General features: G+C 38.9%; 1 protein-coding gene across 1 annotated transcript in view; it reads right to left on the bottom strand.

Annotated features, from left to right (window-relative positions):
• Positions 1 to 1,028: 1,028 nt before the first annotated feature.
• Positions 1,029 to 19,639, bottom strand: part of TRPA1 (transient receptor potential cation channel subfamily A member 1) — a 28,309-nt gene continuing 9,698 nt past the window's right edge. Inside the window, 21 exon segments of the mRNA XM_081873998.1 lie at positions 1,029 to 3,917; positions 4,805 to 4,902; positions 5,180 to 5,290; positions 5,427 to 5,495; positions 6,448 to 6,630; positions 7,109 to 7,238; positions 7,638 to 7,807; positions 8,769 to 8,858; positions 9,054 to 9,195; positions 9,705 to 9,775; positions 10,496 to 10,594; positions 11,306 to 11,365; positions 12,105 to 12,198; positions 12,910 to 13,076; positions 13,373 to 13,487; positions 14,511 to 14,675; positions 14,775 to 14,944; positions 16,476 to 16,576; positions 16,686 to 16,785; positions 18,427 to 18,475; positions 18,932 to 19,068. Of these exon segments, the coding sequence (XP_081730124.1) occupies positions 3,713 to 3,917; positions 4,805 to 4,902; positions 5,180 to 5,290; positions 5,427 to 5,495; positions 6,448 to 6,630; positions 7,109 to 7,238; positions 7,638 to 7,807; positions 8,769 to 8,858; positions 9,054 to 9,195; positions 9,705 to 9,775; positions 10,496 to 10,594; positions 11,306 to 11,365; positions 12,105 to 12,198; positions 12,910 to 13,076; positions 13,373 to 13,487; positions 14,511 to 14,675; positions 14,775 to 14,944; positions 16,476 to 16,576; positions 16,686 to 16,785; positions 18,427 to 18,475; positions 18,932 to 19,068 (2,526 nt within the window). The 3' untranslated portion in view covers positions 1,029 to 3,712.

Genomic DNA, 19,639 nt, shown 5'->3' with positions numbered 1-19,639 from the left:
CATGGTAAAAGGGCTCACTCCTACACTCTTTCCCTAGAAGTGTCAAATGTCACTGCGTTTTGTGCCTTGGAATATCAGCTAGTAAAACTGTAGCTTATTCCACTACTAAGGTTAAGGCACTCGGTACTTTCTTCATCCAAACAAATGTTATAACGGCCAGATAATATTCCATAAAAAAATACTAGCACTCACTGCCCTCTAGTGTTGTTATGATGGACTGTCAGCACTGCAAATAACCATTTCCACTTTCACAAACTCACTTCACCAGACGCAGCTGTGCTAGCGCAACAGAGCTGTAGATACCTGGTGCATGAGCACATCCTGTCTGTAGCTACTTGGATACCTTGAATTGCAAAGGCTTTGCAAATGAACATTAGGGATGTTGTCCCCGTGCTAGCAAGGCACCGCACCATAGTGCCAGGAGAGCACATAGATGATAAAGATCCTTCAGCTTCTTAGCCCAGTTCACTTAATGCAAGAGTTCACACTGGAGAAGCAGGAATTTAGCAATCCTCTGAATAGCAGCTGAGGAGCATCACAAGTACAGGGGGTGCTCTTGCCCCCAGTTTCTGCTTGCTGGCTTCCCATAGGCATCTGGTTGGTCACTGTGAGAACAGGATGCTGGAGTAGTTGGGCCATTGGCCTGATCCAAAAGAGCTCGTCTTATGTTCTTACTTTAGATCTAGTAGAATTGGGCAAATGAAATGTTTAGAGGCGAGAATGTCACATTGTCAAACTCTTCCTGTTCATGAAAAGGCAGCATACCATGAAGACCACTAGGCTAGAATCCTTCTTTGAATAGCATTGCAGAGTTTGACCTCTGATCACTTCGAAAGAGCTACCCTTCATGTAAATTTCTGAAAGTTGAACAGAAATTTCCTTACATTTTTAAAGAGAGCAGAGCTGTGCTATTTAAGATATCCATCTATATCTATCTAGCAATCATTTCCACATAAAGAAATAATGCAATCTATAAATGCTATAACAAATCACACATGTAATCATAAAAGGGAATGAATGAATGACAGTTGTTAGGCGTAGGTAAAGACAGTTTTATTGAGATATTTATGGAAAAGGAAGAATGCTACACAGTTTCAACAATGGTTAATAGCAACACAGACTGACATATTATTTTAGCCCATGCTTAATAGGTTACATCATGTAATTGTGATACAGCAGAGCCTGTGCTTAAGATAAAACAAGTGAGATTTAAGCAAGCTGCATTAGATTGTTAATCAAGCGAACACATGCCCCAGTTTAATTCCATATTCCTTTGCACTTCAGTGTTCTGTTTCTATGTTATTGTGTCCCACAGGTAAATATGCATTTAGTCATTTTAACTAGGGGTGCAATTCCCCCTTCCCCCAAAAAACGAAAAAACAAATGAATGAGCCCCATTAGTTTCCAAGTATCACAAGAAATGACTGAAAAATAGAAACAGATGGGACAAACAAATGAAAATCCTTTTGATTAGTTTCTCCCATTCATTAATATTACTGTGCTTTCAATCATTTCTCACAAGACACAGTTCTGAAAACTGAAACATTGAGAGAACTGCGTGCAGGGAAGGGAGAAGGTATTGTGCACTAAGTACATGAAAACTGTCCAATCTGAAGAATAAAGTCTTCCATGCTGAAGACAACAACCCTTTTTAATTACTTGTGAAATGGGGGGGGGGCATTTATCCAATCTGTCTGAATCATGGCAGGGCTGACGGCCTTACTACACCTGAATATTTCATAGCATTTGGAATGGAAAACACTAAACGCTTTGGGAGACAAGCTAGGAATCCACCGTGATTAATTTAGTAAGGAAAATTGAATGAGGCTATAATGAATAGAAAATGAAATGACTGGGGCTGCCAGAAATGACAGAGAACAAAAATGTGCCTTCCTAAAGTAGCAATTACTATTTCAGAAGTTCATACTTTGCCACACCCTCCCATTTCAGTGGGGCTTACTTATGCGTGAGTGTTCACAGGATTCCACCCTTAAAGTCCAATGGATTGAGAGCTAAGCAGAGGGTTTGACTATCCCATGGACAGCAGTGAGAGTGAAAAGCAGCAACTGGATCATACACAAATTTAAATCAATATACAATAAATCCAAGTGTATGCATTGGAATGGGCATTAGATCTGGATGAATTCTGAGCTATATACTGAGGAGGCTGCTTTGTACAGATTTGGGGCTTGTTTGAGCTGAAGCAGGATCTCTCTAAACCACTTCTGAAACTATATAAGGAAATTAAGAGGTTCTGATAGTCTAAAAATAAAACCACCTGCAGACGTTGTGTCTGCAAAAATTGAAGCATTCCATCTCCTGCTTGGAAAAAACAGATGATGCCAGCATAGGAAGGCAGGTTGGAGATCTATTTTGGCTGGAATCATCAGTTCTCAACCTGTGGGTCCCCAGATGTTGTTGGACTACAACTCCCATCATCCGTGAGCTCTGGCCTTGCTAGCTAGGGGTGATGGGAATTGTAGTTCAACAACATCTGGGGACCCACAGGTTGAGAAAGGCTGATTGGAGCTCTTCAATCACAGTGCTTTGAGGAAGGGATACTGAAGGAATGTACTACCTTGTTCTGTGCTCTGTTACGTGTGTAACAAACTCTCTGTCTTGCTTAACTGACTCTGGAGACATTTGCGAGATTTCATTTCACTTTTAATTTGTAAGCTGCCTTTCTGGTCATGACTGGACCTAATGGTCAGGGGTCCCTTTACCTTTATACACAAGGCAGTTTACAATATCTTGCGAGACCTTCCCAGATCATACACAAGAGCTTCCCAGAGCCATTAAATAAGCTCTCCACTGCAGGAAAACCTGGTGTGGAAAGATTTTTTTAAGCTCTCCGCCTTGCATGCATTATATCTGTGCGATTACGGCAGGATACCAAATATGTAAAGCTGCAATTGCACAAGTTGCAAGTCAACTGTACTTCCTATTCATATACTTCTTACACGTATACTTTGAGATGCTCCAGTGATTTAACTGGGACTTGTGCTGACTGAGTATTCTATGAACCAGCTATTTGCTACATTAAATCATTGCTTATCCTCTTGGTTTGTATTCACGCTACATGTGATAAGATAAAGAGTTAAGAGGTATTTAACACACTCTCTGGCCGAGAACATCTCTCTTTACATTTTGCAAACTCCATTAGTAATATTATAACCATGCAGCTGGAGAAGAAGAGGCCCTGTCTTTAGCAATAGCTGAGGCAGAAATATATATAGACATAAAATAGAACGTTGAAACAGCGTTTTCGCTACAGCCAGAAGTAGCTAGTGAAGTGGTTTTCTGGCAGGAACCAGCAGCCTCTGATAAGTAGGAAGGGATAGCCAGTTTTCAAACATAGCCATCAGAAGGCAGCCAGGAGGGAAGGAGTATTTTAGACAACGAAGTGCAAGGAAGTGCTTGAATAGTGCTAAGCTCACTCTTAGCAAAAGCCATCACAGAGAAACCGTGAGGTAGGGATAGCATCCTACAGGCAAGTAGTTGCTGACTAGTTAGGATGATTAAAACAGAGAAGACTACGGGGTCTGCTAGTCAGCAACTATACATTTGCATAGTGCTGCCCAGGATACCCTCACTGCTACATCTGGATGGTTTGGGTAAAGGGCAAACTTTCATCTCCTCTCTTCCTTGCCTCCCATGTGGTGAATGATTCCTGCCTGAAAGCCACCTCCCTCAGCTGCTGCTGGGGGCAGCCCTAGATCTCGGGAGGTTTGCATTTCACTGCCTTTAATACTGTATCCCATTTACTGTTTTTATGCTCCAACTGCTTCTTCCTAAATTTGTGCTGGAATAGATCGTTTGTGTCTTCATCCTCAGCCTCAGATATGATTTCCATTTTTTGAACAACCAGTTTAAGGAGGTCATGCTGTTTCTCCATAAGTGCTGCAATATCTTTAAGCCTAAAACACAAAAAGACATTTATTTATTTATTTATTTATTAGGATGCAGAACTCTTCATAACATTAAATACAAAAAAACTTTCAATATACTTCATTCATCTCTTGAAAAGAAAAAAAAATACTTAAAGCGTACTTATACTACTTTAAGCTAAGCTATTTCTACATTTTAGGCTATTTTAATTTAATTCTGATCCAGAGAACTGCATCAATCCACAGTGAAAAAACGGAAAGGGAAATATCTGCAGGCAAAAGGATTAATTATTTAGTAGTATGAACAATGCATTTCAATACTGATGATCTTTCTCAAGGGCATTTTGCTACTCCTTTCATGTGATGCAGAGTATCTTTTTTCATTTGTTTTATGTCTTCATTTTTAACCAGGACAGTGGTTGTTTTTACTCTGTGCTTCCAAAGCTGTATTAAAGCATGAACTATGGAAGGCATGGGAAATTCCTCATTTTTCACCCTTCTCCTTAGACATTTTTAGATGACTTGTAGGCAAAAAGGGAAAATGGTGCAAGCTGTATTCTCTTCAGCCAATAATGTGGGTTGGTGGTGGTGGAGAGTAAGAAGAACAGCTACAACAACAACAACAACAACAACAACAACAACAACAACAACAACAACAATTTTTAATGTGGCCTGCCAATCTTTGCTTTTTCTCTGGGGCATGATTCTAAGAAAGATGTTTTTAAAACTCTGCAGTAGCTTGCTATCTTAATCCTGGTAAATAAGGCTTACAATGAGATGTAGATTCTGGACAAGTAATCCTATAATGGCTGCAAGTAGACCATAACTCCATAACACTGGCATTAACTAAAACCTGACTACTTTTTTTTCTTTATACAAACATTTAGAAAGCAGAAGAAACACCCAATAAAAAATACCTGTACTTCTGTTTCAATACTTCCAGTTCCAAAGTTGTGTCAGCATTCTGTGTATTTGCTGCTATATCATTACAGCCAAAGCAATACTGAAACACACTCTGCAAAAACAAAAAACAAAAATTCATAGAATTTGTTCACATTATGAAACAAAGATGATTTGCAGTTTCGGAGTGAGAAAATATGAATTTTGGTGGCATCACCAAGAATTAGGAGTTTTCCCAGACAGACTGAGTTCAGTTTTCTGTATTAATTTGAGTAGGGAAAGGCATATTAAATTAAGTAATCAACTTTCACCCCCTCCTCTTGTGTGTATATGTTTGGATGAACGCATAGGACACAGAGTACAATTTAGAAGGAATTATTCATCCATCTTACCATAAATCCACAATATCTTGGCCTATTAGGATACACAGTGATTGAATCCTGGTCAACTCTGCTGAGAAACCAGTATGGCAGTTTCTTCTCCAAATTTGTGTGAAGACTGACCTAAACAAAATGACCACATTTAACATGAATTAGCCCAGAATAAACCAAGGTATTTCTCAATTCTAATTCAATGTTAGCCCAAGGGAAACTTTCACCCATTGCAATGAATATAATAGCCAGAATGTCTGTCACAAACCTGCATTGCTATTCTTTTCAGTGCTGCAAATTTCTGTACCTCTGCAATATCACCAACAGCCAAGCCAATCTATAAAACGTAAAGCAGAGTTAACAAGGCCGTTTTGGTTCCCATGCTTCCCCCATGTTACCATTCTGTTCCGCATTAACATTATTTCTGATAGGAAATAAATTATTCCCAAATATGTAAGGAATTAGGTTTTCAAAATTAAAAGTAGCCTTACAGTATACTACTGCATGTAATTATGTTGCAGTGAAACAAAGCATTTGCTCGCATCCAGATTTAGGAACCATTTTCGCATAATACCACAGCTTTATTATCTGGTAGCATTCACAGTTTTATTTATTTATTTATTCATTTTGTAAAATTTCTACACCACATGATTGTAAAAACAGAAAAACCGCTCAAAGCAGTTTTCAAAAAAGATAAAACAAAATCAGTAAGAAGAATTAACAACAATAATTTAAAACTTTCAAAAAGTTAAAGTGGGAGGGATATTTTCAATGCATTTTCAATGTATTTTCTCTCTCTTGGTTGTAATGTATACAGGGTGCTTTGGTTGTGATTCACTTTGAATTGTCTTTTGCAAAAATAAAGCAACCAATACAATACAATAAATAAAGTAGCAATAAACTAAAAACAGATGAAAACTAGCATCAGCTTTCTACATATCTGTGTAGACTGCTCTAAAGAAAAGTGTTTCTAGCAGGTGCTGAAAAGATTACAGTGACAATTAGCCTGACCTGGTACAAGTTGGCCTCCTCTGAGGCAGTAAATGCAAGACTGTGGATTTGTCTGCACACATCAAGCCAAAACGCAAAAATTGTCAGTGCTGCTATATATGCAGTATACATTATACTATCCACTCCATCTGTAATATTTTCTGAAAGAAAATTTATCCCTGTCTCTCATGTACAAGATAGACAGACAGACAGATAGATAGATAGACGGACAGACAGACAGATATTCAAGCAGTTTGGCTATAACACCAGCTTCCATATTTAACATATTTAATTCTTACCAACAAGTTCATAAGAAGGATTGGAATAAGGAGAGAAAAGATAACAAGCATTGCAAAACTCAGGAACGGATATGGCAGATGATCGGAAAGCATTGGTTCAAGGAAAGCTTCACGATAATTGATATCTCCTAGCATCATGGCAAATGTCTGCATTACAGAAAGATATGGAGTGCCATATGTTTCCTACAAAGAAATTTTAAAAATGAGAAAAGAGAGAAATAAAATACATATGGCATCATGTGAAATAGCTTTAAGATCAAACTTTTTTTTTTCAAAGAGAGGAAATCCATAAAGCAACTAAACAACAATCACTTTTAACAGAAGAGTGCAAAAAAACATTTCCAGTGTTTGGAATACAAGTTTCTTCCAGCAGTACATCTTATTTATTATGTTTCATTGTGTTTTTAGCATTTATTTGGGAGCTGCCCCAGAGTGACAACCCTGGATGGGTATAAATTGTTGTTGTTGTTCAAGTGCCTGAAATAATAAAGGCATCAACCTGCTGGCCATTAGTCCCAGAATTTATGACTGTCAAGTGCAAAACACACAGAAGAGTTTTCATAATGCATTGTTTATGCATTGTTGCTAAAAAATTTTTTTTAAATAAATGTAATTTCTATTTCTAATAAACAAAGTATTACACAATGGTGACATTTCTAACCTGTGAACCGAGAAGAACATGGAAGCTGAGCCCAAAGGCTAACATCAAGAAGAAGAAGACAATGATGATCCGGATCAACGTCCTCAAAATTTCCCAAAACATCACAACATATATTCCATAATTCTCAAATCTAGGAAGATATACATGGAAAAAACCATAACTAACAATCTTCTTATATAAAAAACCCTATATGTATAGCATAGACATATTATGCTGCTGTGAAGGAACCTGACAAACTTTCACTGATAATTGGCCCAAATTAGTAATTAAGATCTAGGCCTCCATAAATGGTTTCTATAGTGGTTGAGTCACTTTCTCCTTCAGTAGCAATAGCATTTTTTAACCTAGGTGACTCTACCTCTCCATCAGGGTTAAGGGCCCCTGTGACCCTCCAGCTGATGTCAGACTTCAGTTCCCAACATCTTGACTCATTGGCCTTGCTGACTGATACCATGTGAGATGAGGTAGCTCCCTCATCCCTGGTTCCCAGTCAACTCTAGCCATATACACTGTGAGCACTGTAGTTTACCTTTGCAGATATAGCAAGAAATTCATCCAAGACAAGAATATAGCAATTGCACCACACTCCCACTGCAAACGAACTGGAAGTTGAATAAATAAAGATGATACAAAAATGATGTTTGTAGTATAAATTGTCCAGTCGAGGAGATTTGAATAATCCAAGAGATACTTAAGTTTCTAGAGTATAAAAGACAAAAATAGGTGTTAACACTGTCAAAACTGAATTAAAACAGATGACACCTCATGTTATCTCTGTGTCGTGAAGGAGGATTTTCTTTCTAAAAGGCAGAACTTTGTTGTAAGTGCACATTAAAAAACACTTCAAGAAATGTGAAAGGAAGGCCACGTGTGTATATATTTGCGCCTCGAGGCCCCCAGGACCCACCCCCGAAAATAACTTCACTCAGACACATATTTTAGTTTTAGGTTTTGGGGCAAATTTTGGCCACAACTTTATTGAATTACAATCATGTGAGCAGTATTGGCTTAGGCATTGACTCCCAACTATAACTGACTCCACCTCTCTCGGTGGCAGTCCAATGGGGTAAACCAAACGAGGGAGCAACGTCGATGCGGACCAACCGAAGCTCCCCCCGGGGTTCCTTGGTCCTGGCATGGCCCTAGCCCCTCAAGCGGGCTTCGGACGAGATCTAGGACCCCCCCAGCTTCTTTTAACGGAATACCCAGTTCCTGGAGGGGTAGGTGATGGCCACACCTCCCCTCCCCACAATCCAACTGAGCCGATGCCTAACCACCACATTACAAGTTGTGATGATTGCTAACGGGTAGGCAAAAACCAAGTGGCTAGAGCAAATTTGCCAAACGGAAAAAAATCCTACCCAGCCCCTGTTCCAAAACAGGCGACCCAAACCAAAGCAAGGCCAGACAAAACTACCTAGAGAGGGAGGGCAGGTGTTTGGCAGCATGACGCAAGTGCCCCTACCTGCGTCACGCTGCCGCCTTTTAAAGCCCCTGGGATCACGCCACCCTCTGGGGATTGGCTAAAACAGCCTGGCGTGATCCAGGGGCTATGGCCAGGGCTTTAGCTACTCCCCCCACCAATTAACCCCTATGGGTGAAGTCCCAGGGCCCGTGCACAACCAGGACCCTCTAATAGGAGGATCCCATATATACATACCTGTTGGAAGAGCTGTATTATTTCTTTGCAGATCCCAAATAAGCTCATGATAAAAACTAAACACATGCACACTTTTGTGAAGTATGAACTCTGAAATAGAAAAAAGAAATATTGTAAATGGTGAGACATCTGTTTTCTTTAATATTATTTTAGTCGCAAGGGGCGCTGTCCACCACCTCCATTCAGAGTAGCTAGTCTGTTTTCAAAAGTTTGCAGTCACTCCCAGCATTACTGCCATGGCAAAAGATACAGCCACTGTCCCAATGCAACAAATTAAAATGATACCTTATTCTCAAAAGGCCCTGCTTTAACAGTTCTGTTGGAAGACCCCTCTGGTTCTATGTGGATGATCAGGAGCGTTAGAGGCATTAAGCCAAGACAATACACAGCTAGATTCATGAGATGTGCTCGAAACCCATAGGCCATCCTGTAAAGCAAAATTTAATTCGGTATATAGACGGTGACCATTTCGTACAGGAGTTTCTTTCCCTGCCCCACCCTGCCCCGCACCTTTTTTGAGTTTGTATAATCCAAATGGACCCACGCATCAGTGATTGCGCATCAGTTGGACGCGCCTAAAATGGTCACCATGCGTATTTTCATAGTATTATCAAAGGTCAATATTTTCTATGCCACTGGCGGAAAGAATAAAAAGGATTCCGCCCCCCTTCCCCCGCCCTGGTAAAACTCAACAGCAAGGATTAGACGTCTCTGCCAGCTTGAAAGCAGCTTTCATTTTCCCTTAAATTAATGGAATATGCATAAATACAATTCATGTACATGATATTTGCAGGAAGCTTGATATACTGGTTCTACAGCTCCTATAAATCCCATGTCCATGCACTGGAAATCTCAGTGGCGATTTCTCTCTGCCAATGAACCTTAATAAGAACAAAATTAGTGGAACAGTGGGATCCTAGTAATACAAATACCTACCATTTCATGAGTAAATATTCTGTACAGACAGGATGGCTGAGAAGTTCAACACGATTATGACGGACCATGGCCTGGGGTGGGGGGAGATGAAGATTGTCCATTTATGCAATTAAATATTTTCAAGCTAATATTATAACTGAAAGCTATCTCTTAACAGCTTCATAGGTTCAGGGGAAACATATGTGTGTGTACACAAACACACACACACACACATCTTTAAATATTACAGTGTGGTATCTTTATTTTAAAAATGTGAAAAATATTTAAGAGTTGAAAATTACCAGTTTATACTCCAGGAAGAGAAAATACTGATGGAAGCCTCACATTCTCCCAAGAGTCAATTAAAACATCATTCAAATCATGTTTATCCTGATGCAGACAGTCGGGATAAATATCAAACCGAATGTCTTAAATGATATGTTATTAATTAAGAAAATGTTGCTTCAAAGAAATTGAGATAGAACCAATAGTGGCTTTGCTCTAGAGGAAAGCGCTTCCACATGTGCTTAGTGGAACACCCAATTTTTGCTAATGCACCCATTGAAGTCCTCCATGTCCCTCCAAAAGCTACTCCTGAGGGTTGCAGGACTCTCTTGAATTGTCTGGGATATAACACAGAGGGTTGCTGTAGGCTGGAGGGAGTCATAAAAAGTGGGTGTTGGTTGGGTGACTGGCAACAACTCGGCCACTTAAGAAATTGGAAAAAATAGTTTATAAATGTATTAAATATAATATAGAGTAAACAAAACAAAATAAAGTAGTAGATTTGAAATCACATTAGCATAGCTTACATTAAGAGTGATAAGTGGCTCATACACAATATCATCATCTTCTTTTAATTTCTTGGTAAGCTTCAGTGGGCACTGAAGATATCTGAAGTTATATTCAACCTATACAAGTATGAAGCAAGATCTCAGCTTAACTTTCAACAACAAAGAACAGTATATTCCTATATGCCTTTGAAGCAAACCATGAAAAGGTGCAAGCACTGTCTACTAAAATTTGAATATTCTCTAAAATATACACTCAAATTTGAGTTCTTATGAGCCAATATGGTTATATCTTTGTTTAGCATATGAAAACAGTGCATTACTAGACACAAATAAACTCATGATAAAAACTAAACACATACACACTTTTGTACTTTCAGGAAGTATGAATCCTGAAATGGAAAAAGAAATAAAAAAAGAAATATTGTAAGCGGTGAGGCATCTATTTTCTTTAATATTATTTTAGTTGCAAGGGGCGCTGTCCAACATCCCAACACAAAGTAGCTACTCTGTTTTCAAAAGCTTGCAGTTGCTCCCAGCATTACTGCCATAGCGAAAGATGTACATCCGCTGTGCAATGCAATAAATTAAAATTATACCTTATTCTCAAAAGGACCTGCTTTAACAGTTCTGTTGGAAGACCCCTCTGCCTCTATGAGGACGACCAGGAGCATTAGAGAATACAAGCCAAGACAATACACAGCTAGATTCATAAGATGATAATCCCGTATTACAATACAAAGCCAAGAATCATGACTTGTCTCTCAATGCATCAAATGCTTTAGCAACTCTAAAATGTCTCCATTTTTTTTAACGGTGCTTTTAACTTACACAGAAGTCTTTGGATGCCTTGTCATCTGATGATTCAGTGATGCAATTGTCTAAAACTAACTTGTAGAGACCAAGAGGAGAAGAAAAAGAAGCATTTCAGTGCTTTGTGACAACACTTGAACACATTTAATAATCAAAGTGTTATGCAACCATAAAGCAGATTTTCCAAGCTCAGATAAAAATAATTTTTTTCTTCAAAAGTATAGGACAGCAATTCGAAATGACACAATGAGTCACTCAGATGCTACAATATAGACAAGAACTGAAATAGCTCACAAAAATTAAAAGTGCAATTAATATTTCCAGTTCAAAACCCCCAAATTCAAATGCACACCCAAGCTAAAGTTTCAGGCTCTATGAAAAAGAATCATGAGGTAAACTATTCCAAAACCTCCCTTTTCAGGCACAGCCCTTCACACCCCAGAATAAGTCACAACTGGGAGATTTGCCAGCTTATGCAGACTCTTCATTATTGATTGATATGCATTTATTATATTCAGCTGAGAAATGTGCAATATACTGTGGTTTTCATGTATTGTTGTGACTTTTTATTACCTTCCCATGCTGGTTTTATTCATTGACTGCTACCCACATTGCATGCATTTTGGATTTAATTATTATTTCAGTTAATCACTATAGACATTCTGATTCCAACTGATACGTTACAGATGGTCAAAGGTTTAGTTTTACTTTATTCACACAAGGTTCTAAGACAAGGTATAAAACAGATTCTTTTACATGTGATCCAAACCTATGTTTTTTTTAATCCCAAGTTAAATTGTTCAGTATATAATCTTACTTTCAAACATTCAGGAAGATATTCAACCATCTCTATTAGAGGACATTTGTTTGTACTTGAATGGTGAGAAAATGTTACAACAGTCTCTTCCCATCTGAAAAAAACCAAGTTGAGTGGGCTTAGAATATTTTTGTCATAGAATATTATAAATCAAATCAAATTAAATTAAAAAGTTATAATTTGAAGGAAATTAGGAAAGCATTTGTTAAATATTTCATGGATTTATACAGGAAAGGAAAGGGGGGAATAGAAATAGGTAAGTATTTGAAAGAGAGTAACCTACAAAAAATCAGAGAGGAGAAATTAATAGATCTAAATACATCAATAACATCTCAGGAAGTGGCAGAGGCAATTAAACAGGCAAAAGCAGGGAAATCACTGGGTGAACAATGGGAGCTCACCCAGTTGCGGGGATTCAAATCGCCGACCTTCTGATTGGCAAGCCCTAGGCTCTGTGGTTTAGACCACAGTGCCACCCACGTCCCCTAGAATTTGCTATAGGAACAGATAAATTATTAAAGGGGTAGCTCCCCCCGATCAGGATTGGCCTCACAGACGAAAAAAATGTTCCCCGTCCTGTCTCACAGAGAGAAGTGTGGAGAAAGATATTCAAAATTCTTCTCTAACCAGCTACTTTTTCCAAGGATAACGTTTAAGAGAAAGAGCAGTACAAATTCATGGGGGAAAGCAAATGTGAATGGTACAGAAATCAAACTGTTAAAATGGTATGGTAGACACAAAGTGTGAAAAATAATAGATCTCTATGCTAGATATTATATATTGCTGGGTATCAGGTGCTTCTTACCTTTTATGTAAGATGACAGTGTTTACGACATCTTTCCGCCCATTGTGTATGGCTTCGTGAAGAAAAGAAGCCTCATTTTTGTTCAAGAGTACTTTGGCACTGTCATCAAGAAGCAGTCTAACGGCTTTGGCATGGCCTTCTCTGGCAGCAAGATGGAGGGCTGTGTTCTTTTCCACAAGGATAAAATATCAAATACCATGTCATTAGAATATGAACTAACTGAAACAGTTACATATTTATTCCCCATTTACGATGTCCCCGTCCCGCAGGGTGAGGGTTGCTTAACCTTTCCCCAACCCACCACATGTTTTGCCTAATTAGTAAATAATGTGCATATTGTGCAGGTTAGTCAGCCAAGATTTGGGGAACTGGAATATGGCAGCCCTTCTGCATGCCAAGTAGTACAATGGGGCTACTCCATAATACTTTTATTATATATTGCTAAAGATTGCGCAAGACTTACCCCTTCTTCATCCACTTTATCTGTGCACTTCACATTAGTATTCAAAATTATCTGCATTGTGCGAGTATACCCTCCAAATGCAGCATGGTGCAAAGCTGTCCAGCCTTTATAATCACTTCGAAAAACAGATTGAAATAAATCAGAACAAGGTATTGTCATATTATTACATACTGCGCTTTACTATAATTTTTGGTCTACATTCAGGCTGTTACATGGATCTGGAAAAAGCAAAATCTTACCTACACAGATATATAAGTGGTTTGTGTAAAAATACAGGGCACTGTGATTTCCCACTGCAATATTAATATTTTGTATAGTGTACAGTGGTACCTCGGGTTACATACGCTTCAGGTTACAGACTCCACTAACCCAGAAATAGTACCTCGGGTTAAGAACTTTGCTTCAGGATGAGAACAGAAATCGTGCTCCGGCGGTGCAGCGGCAGCGGGAGGCCCCATTAGCTAAAGTGGTGCTTCAGGTTAAGAACAGTTTCAGGTTAAGAACAGACCTCCGGAACGAATTAAATACTTAACTCGAGGTACCACTGTATTTCAAACTGAAGAATAACTGGTATTATGAACATGAATACAGCCCTGATCAATCAAGGTGGCACTCTGACAGACCTGGCCATTTATGTGAGGACAGAGGTGACAAATTCAAGTCCCTCTTTCACATCACCAAAAAGGTGACCAGAACTGACAGCACTGGCTTTATGGACTGGCAATTATAGCATGCCAAGCTAGATTTAACAGCTGCTGGAAATACGTGAAATTTCATCTCATCTCTGTTGCATGACACCTGTCAAAATCCCTGGAGAGCCGCTGTCAATCAGTGTAAACAACACTGAGTTAAGTGAATCAATGGTGTAGGGGAATCAATGGTATAGGGGACAGTTTCCTATATTCCTATATGTGCGTCCAGTAGCTACTCAGAGACACTGCTCAGTTATTGGTCACACAGTTATCTTTGCATCTTTGTCAATGAATTAAACACAAAATATATCACTTTTCTTGAACAGGGTTCTTTTCTTGATAACTCAGATTAATCTAAGGCTATGTACATCTAATATATGCAAGTTACATTTCTATTGTTAACTTGAACGTGGGGGGGGGGGAGAGAGAGAAAACAAAAAACTTACCAGAGAAAGAGGGCACCTTTCTTCAAGAGAAACTGCACTACCTTCTCATGACCATTCTGAGCAGCCAAGTGCAGAGGAGTCATCCCTTTCTTATCTCCTTCGTTCAAGAGCCTGGTATCTACCATATCACGGAGGAGTCGTTGACAGGTGTTGATACGCCCATAGCTACATATATAAAAAAAAAACAACCCAAAACTTTTGTTGCATATACTCATGATGACATCAGGAATGTGAAACAGCCAATTAGGGAGGACATAGGCTTACCTAGCTGCAAAATGCAAAGGAGATTTCTTATCTCGGCTTTTAGAACAGATGGAAACGTTCAGTTCGAGGAGGCTGTTCACTGAAAGGGGAACCCCCTGCCTGCATGCATAATGTAGAGGAGTGCACCCTTCATTATCTTCATCCGTTATGAGATCTTTAATATGCTTCATCTGCTACATACAAAGAGTACAGCACATTAACAGCACCTTATGGAATCTGTCTTTTTGCAAAACCCATTTTGTATTTAAGTCCTCACTGAATTTTCACTAAAGAAACATGATAAGACAAATCAGGCAACAGAATCAGAATTAAAAAAAGAAATACTTGCTTCTATCAAATTGCAATTATTATTATTTTAATGAGAGAATGTTATGCTTTGGGGGAGATATCTGGGAACCTTTATTAAAGAGACGGAATGGCAGAAAATCTATGAGCCAAAAAAGTCTTTCTCACTTGAAGGAGACTCAATCCAAGATTCTGTTCAGAAGGTATATGGCTCCTCAAAGAATCAAGTGAATGTGATTAGTGGCTGGAAATGTAGTGGAATGTATTATAACACATTTTCATTGAACATTTTGGAGGGTTTTAGACTGAAATATTCACAGTGTACAGGGCTCTTACCCATAGGCGCTAGGGGTATTGGGCACCCAGGCGCCGGGCTCTCAGGGGTGCCAGGCCGAGAGTCTGGGGGCCAAGAGTTGAGTCCGGGGAAGAGCCCACCGTCAGTCGGAGCGGACTCTTCTGCTGCAGGCAGCTCTGCGCTGCGAGTTTGGGGGTGACCGAGCCAGCAAGACGCTGAGGCAGCTGGCCGGCTCTGCCCTCCTGCGCGCCTGGGACTGGACAACCTGGGGGGCACCGGGCAGATCTTTGCACCCCGGCGCTGCATATGCTTAAGGCAGCGTACAGCTTAGAAGGCAATGAATTGGGTCAATAAGTAATTAAGGCAGTTGATATTCCATAAACACAATAGCTTTCCATAAGGTATCCTTATATTCTTTGTTACTCTAGACAAGGGCTGCATTCACATGGAAGTATATTCCATTTTCCAACATTAACTATTAATTTCCACATTATATTTGAGCTTTTATAAAATGTAAAAGCTTCTTCTGAAAATACAACAGAATATAGCACAAGTTTAGCACTCATTTCTGTGTTCCAGAAAAAATCTCTTTGCAAATAAGATGAAAATGAGTGCTAAACCTCAGCTACATTCCACTACATTTCTGGAAGTGGCTTTTACATTTTATAAAAGCTCAAATAAAATGCAGAAATAACCATCAGGAAAATGGCATAAATTGCTGTGTGAATGTAGCCACAAAGTGCACTTCCACTTTGAACTTAAATATGTTTCCTAGTATATGTATGCTGAATATTTTAATGCCCCAGCTGAGGTGTTGGTGAAAGGTATGCAATTATAAATATGTCAATTAAAGAAAAAATAAAAAGTTATATTTTACCTCTAATCCTCTGTATTTCTTTCTCTTTCTAAAATGTGAATGCATTTGTGCAATGTTTTGTGGCACCAGATGTATGCAATATTTCATAGAATGAAATATTTAAACAGCTATGTTGTATACTATGAGCAAAATGCAAATGTAAACAACTTTTATAAGCATATTCTGAAGAAAATGAGAGTAATATTTCTCAAACACTATGAATTAGTGCATGAATCTAACATACATAAGCAGATGTTTCTTGTACCTTCAAAAACTGTTCATTCAGGTGTTTTAATCCTCCAGGATGTAGTACTGTTAGATGCAAAAAATTACGACCAAGATGATCTTTTAATTCTACATTTGCTCCTAAATAAACAAAGAAAATTAGCAGAGATTTCAAAGCTGATGACCTCTAATAGGCATCTTCTCATTTAATAACATTGTTCATATTGCATATTTTTTTCTTATCTTGTACCTTTTGATAGTAATAAATTCACAATTTTCCATGATGCACAATAAGTAGCAAGTAGTAGTGGAGTTCGACCTTCAACGTCAACACTATCGATCTTTGCTCCCTGCAATTAAAATTCCATTAAACTGTATGAATGGTTGTAGGTAATTAAATTGGAAGCCTACTATAGATGCGTTTTTGCTTTGAAAAGCTGTAGCCTATTTTCCTCTTAAATCAAGTGGGCTTCTAAAATACATATTAAGCCAATACTTAACTAAAACATCACAAAATAGCACACAAACATTCAAGTCTTCCAGAACTCTTATTCAAGCTAGATAGTAAACAAGTGAGGGAGGCAAAAAATAAAAAACTTGGCTGGTTGTAACACCCTAAGTATGCATCTGATCAGAGCCTTTAGGCAGAATGTGGGTGGAGGTGGCAAACATTCAGATGAGAATTTTTTAGGTATATGCAGGTACAGTATCAGATTGCACAAAGGTCTGCTAGGAAAGAGAAACATAAGCAACAGCTGATTCTCCACCTCTGGATTTACAAAAAACAGCTGTTATTCAGGTCTGTCTCCATCTCATGACTGACAGCTGCAGCTTCCAACCAAAGAAGGGATTTACTAGGGCTGTCCAATCAAAAATGTTTTGGGAATAGATATTCAAGTAAAATCAGAACTTGTTGTCCAATACTCTTTTGCAGATTGACTCTTCCAGGACCAGCAAAATTAACAGATCTGTGAACGTTGTTGTGTTTTGCTTATATGACCTTCTTATTCTAATCTGGACCAGGCTTTTCTAAAATCTAATTCCCTTGGACCCCTTTTATTTTTTATTCTTTTTGTTTGTGTCTGTATTTCATGATTAGCTCTTTCCTTTCATCCCATCACACCCTAGCCCTAGTTACATTTGATTTAAATTTAGTGTTAAATATTTGTAGGTGTGTATATCTCTGAGCAACAGTATAGTATCTGTTTGACTCTGTACTTTGTTTTGTGTTATGCACAGAAATACACACAGCTCTACATCAGGATACACTTTCAAACTTCAGTAATGTCATCCATTTTGACAAGGATGAAACAAAAACACAGCAAAGTCCCTGTCGCCAAAGGCAGTTTTTGGAAGGAAAGGCAAAAGCAAAGGCGGTTTGAAACGGTGACTAGAAAACAAAGAAACAAAACCCAGACCTATTTATCTGATAGGATGCTAGGCTTACAATTTTAATCCAATACAGTGCTACCTTGGTTTGCACAAGTCTTGGCTTGTATAAGTTTTGGATTACAAACACAACAAACCTGGAAGTGCATGTCCCGGTTTGCAACCTTTTTTTTGGATTACAACCCATTTTGGGGGGGGGGGATTTTGAACAAGAAAAATTGGGAGGCCCCATTGGCGAAAGCACGCCTTGGGTTACAACCTGTTTTGGTTTACAAACGGACCTCCAGAATGGATTATGGTTGTAAACCAAGGTACCACTGTATTGATGGTGATGATGACGATGATAGCAACAACAATTTATAGGCAGTTCCTTTCACTGGATCCCACCGATTCTGACACTGTAATTTCCAAGCATATATTATATAGTATCAAAGTTACTTCTACACATACAGCTGCCCCACCCTCCGTATCCATTTGTACTTGCTAAACAGGAAATTAATTTTTTTAAGTATGTCTTTCATGCATGTTACTATGCAACCTGATAGTAAAGTTAGCACAGACCTTTATTACCATTATAAACTCAATTAAAATTAAATATTTACCATTGATATCAGATATTCTGCCAAGTCATAGTGATCAAACAATGCAGCCCTATAGGAATAATGAAAAGAAAACCAAGTTGTTAAAATAAAAACATAATGGTATTAAGTATAAAGCATTATGATTTTCTTTGACAGTCTGAAATAGCTGTCTGTTGCAGACTTAGCCATTATTAGAGGTTTCCCATGTGCACATGTTGTGTTATTTCCCTGTTCTTGTTCATGGCGGCGACAAGGAAATCCCCTTATTGGAGATCTCCCTTCAAAAACTGAAAACATCCTGCATACAAAATGCTTTGGATCATGCTCATTGATTGAAATGCATCAAGTGTTTATTGCTGTTAGCTACCCAACTCTCAGTGACAGTGCAGAATCTTAAATATTTGTCCAGTGGACAAATCAGTAGGGATGATAGATGAGGGAGCACATTCCAGCCTGTTCCCCCCACATTAAATATGACCTCTTCAAATATTCTCGGAAATAAAGTAGAATTAGGCAAAGGCCTCACCTGTGAAGCAATGTTTCCTTATTTCCATCTAATGCGTCAACAATAGGTTCATCGCCTGCATAAGATGACATCATCAGTTTAAGAATTTCAGTAGCTCCCTGGGTGGCAGCAAAATGAAGAGCTGTGCATTTGTCACTCTAAAAGTGGGAACACAAAGCACAAGAAAGCCTTACAGTTATTCCCATTCCTATGCAAAAGTTTTCCATAATAGTCCAAAACTCAACTCCCCATTTATAGACTTGAAATTTGGAACAAGGGTCTTGGTCAAATTCCAACTATCATTTTGCACACTGGCCAATTTATAGCACAAGCACTTGCTATTACAGCCATATACACATATATACAAATTATCAGGGCTGGCCCATCCTTGAGGTGGGCTGGGCTGCTGCCTCAGACACCAAAGGACCAAGACGCTGCGGCCTTGTGAGCGCCCCTCCTGCCCCCACGAGAAAAGTGGTGCTGGCTTCCAGAGACCTGTTGCTGCCATCTTTGTGGCTGCAGCCATACAACTCATGTCCCATGCCCACAGTGGCATGGCAAACACACTCCCATTTCTCCCCAGGCAGCAAAACGAGATGTGATGCCCCTGCAGGTTATTATTTTGAAGTATGGAAACAAAAACTAGCCTCATGCCACATAATGAGCTAATGTAATGAGTTTGCTGTGTGCACTATGTTGTCTACATCTTCAGTCAGAAATCTGGGTGGA

Source organism: Podarcis erhardii (assembly GCF_964252035.2).
Source record: "Podarcis erhardii genome assembly, chromosome: 8".
Classification (NCBI taxonomy): domain Eukaryota; kingdom Metazoa; phylum Chordata; class Lepidosauria; order Squamata; family Lacertidae; genus Podarcis; species Podarcis erhardii.
Note: the sequence above shows the minus strand (reverse complement) of the source record. Positions and strands in the feature narration are given on the sequence as shown.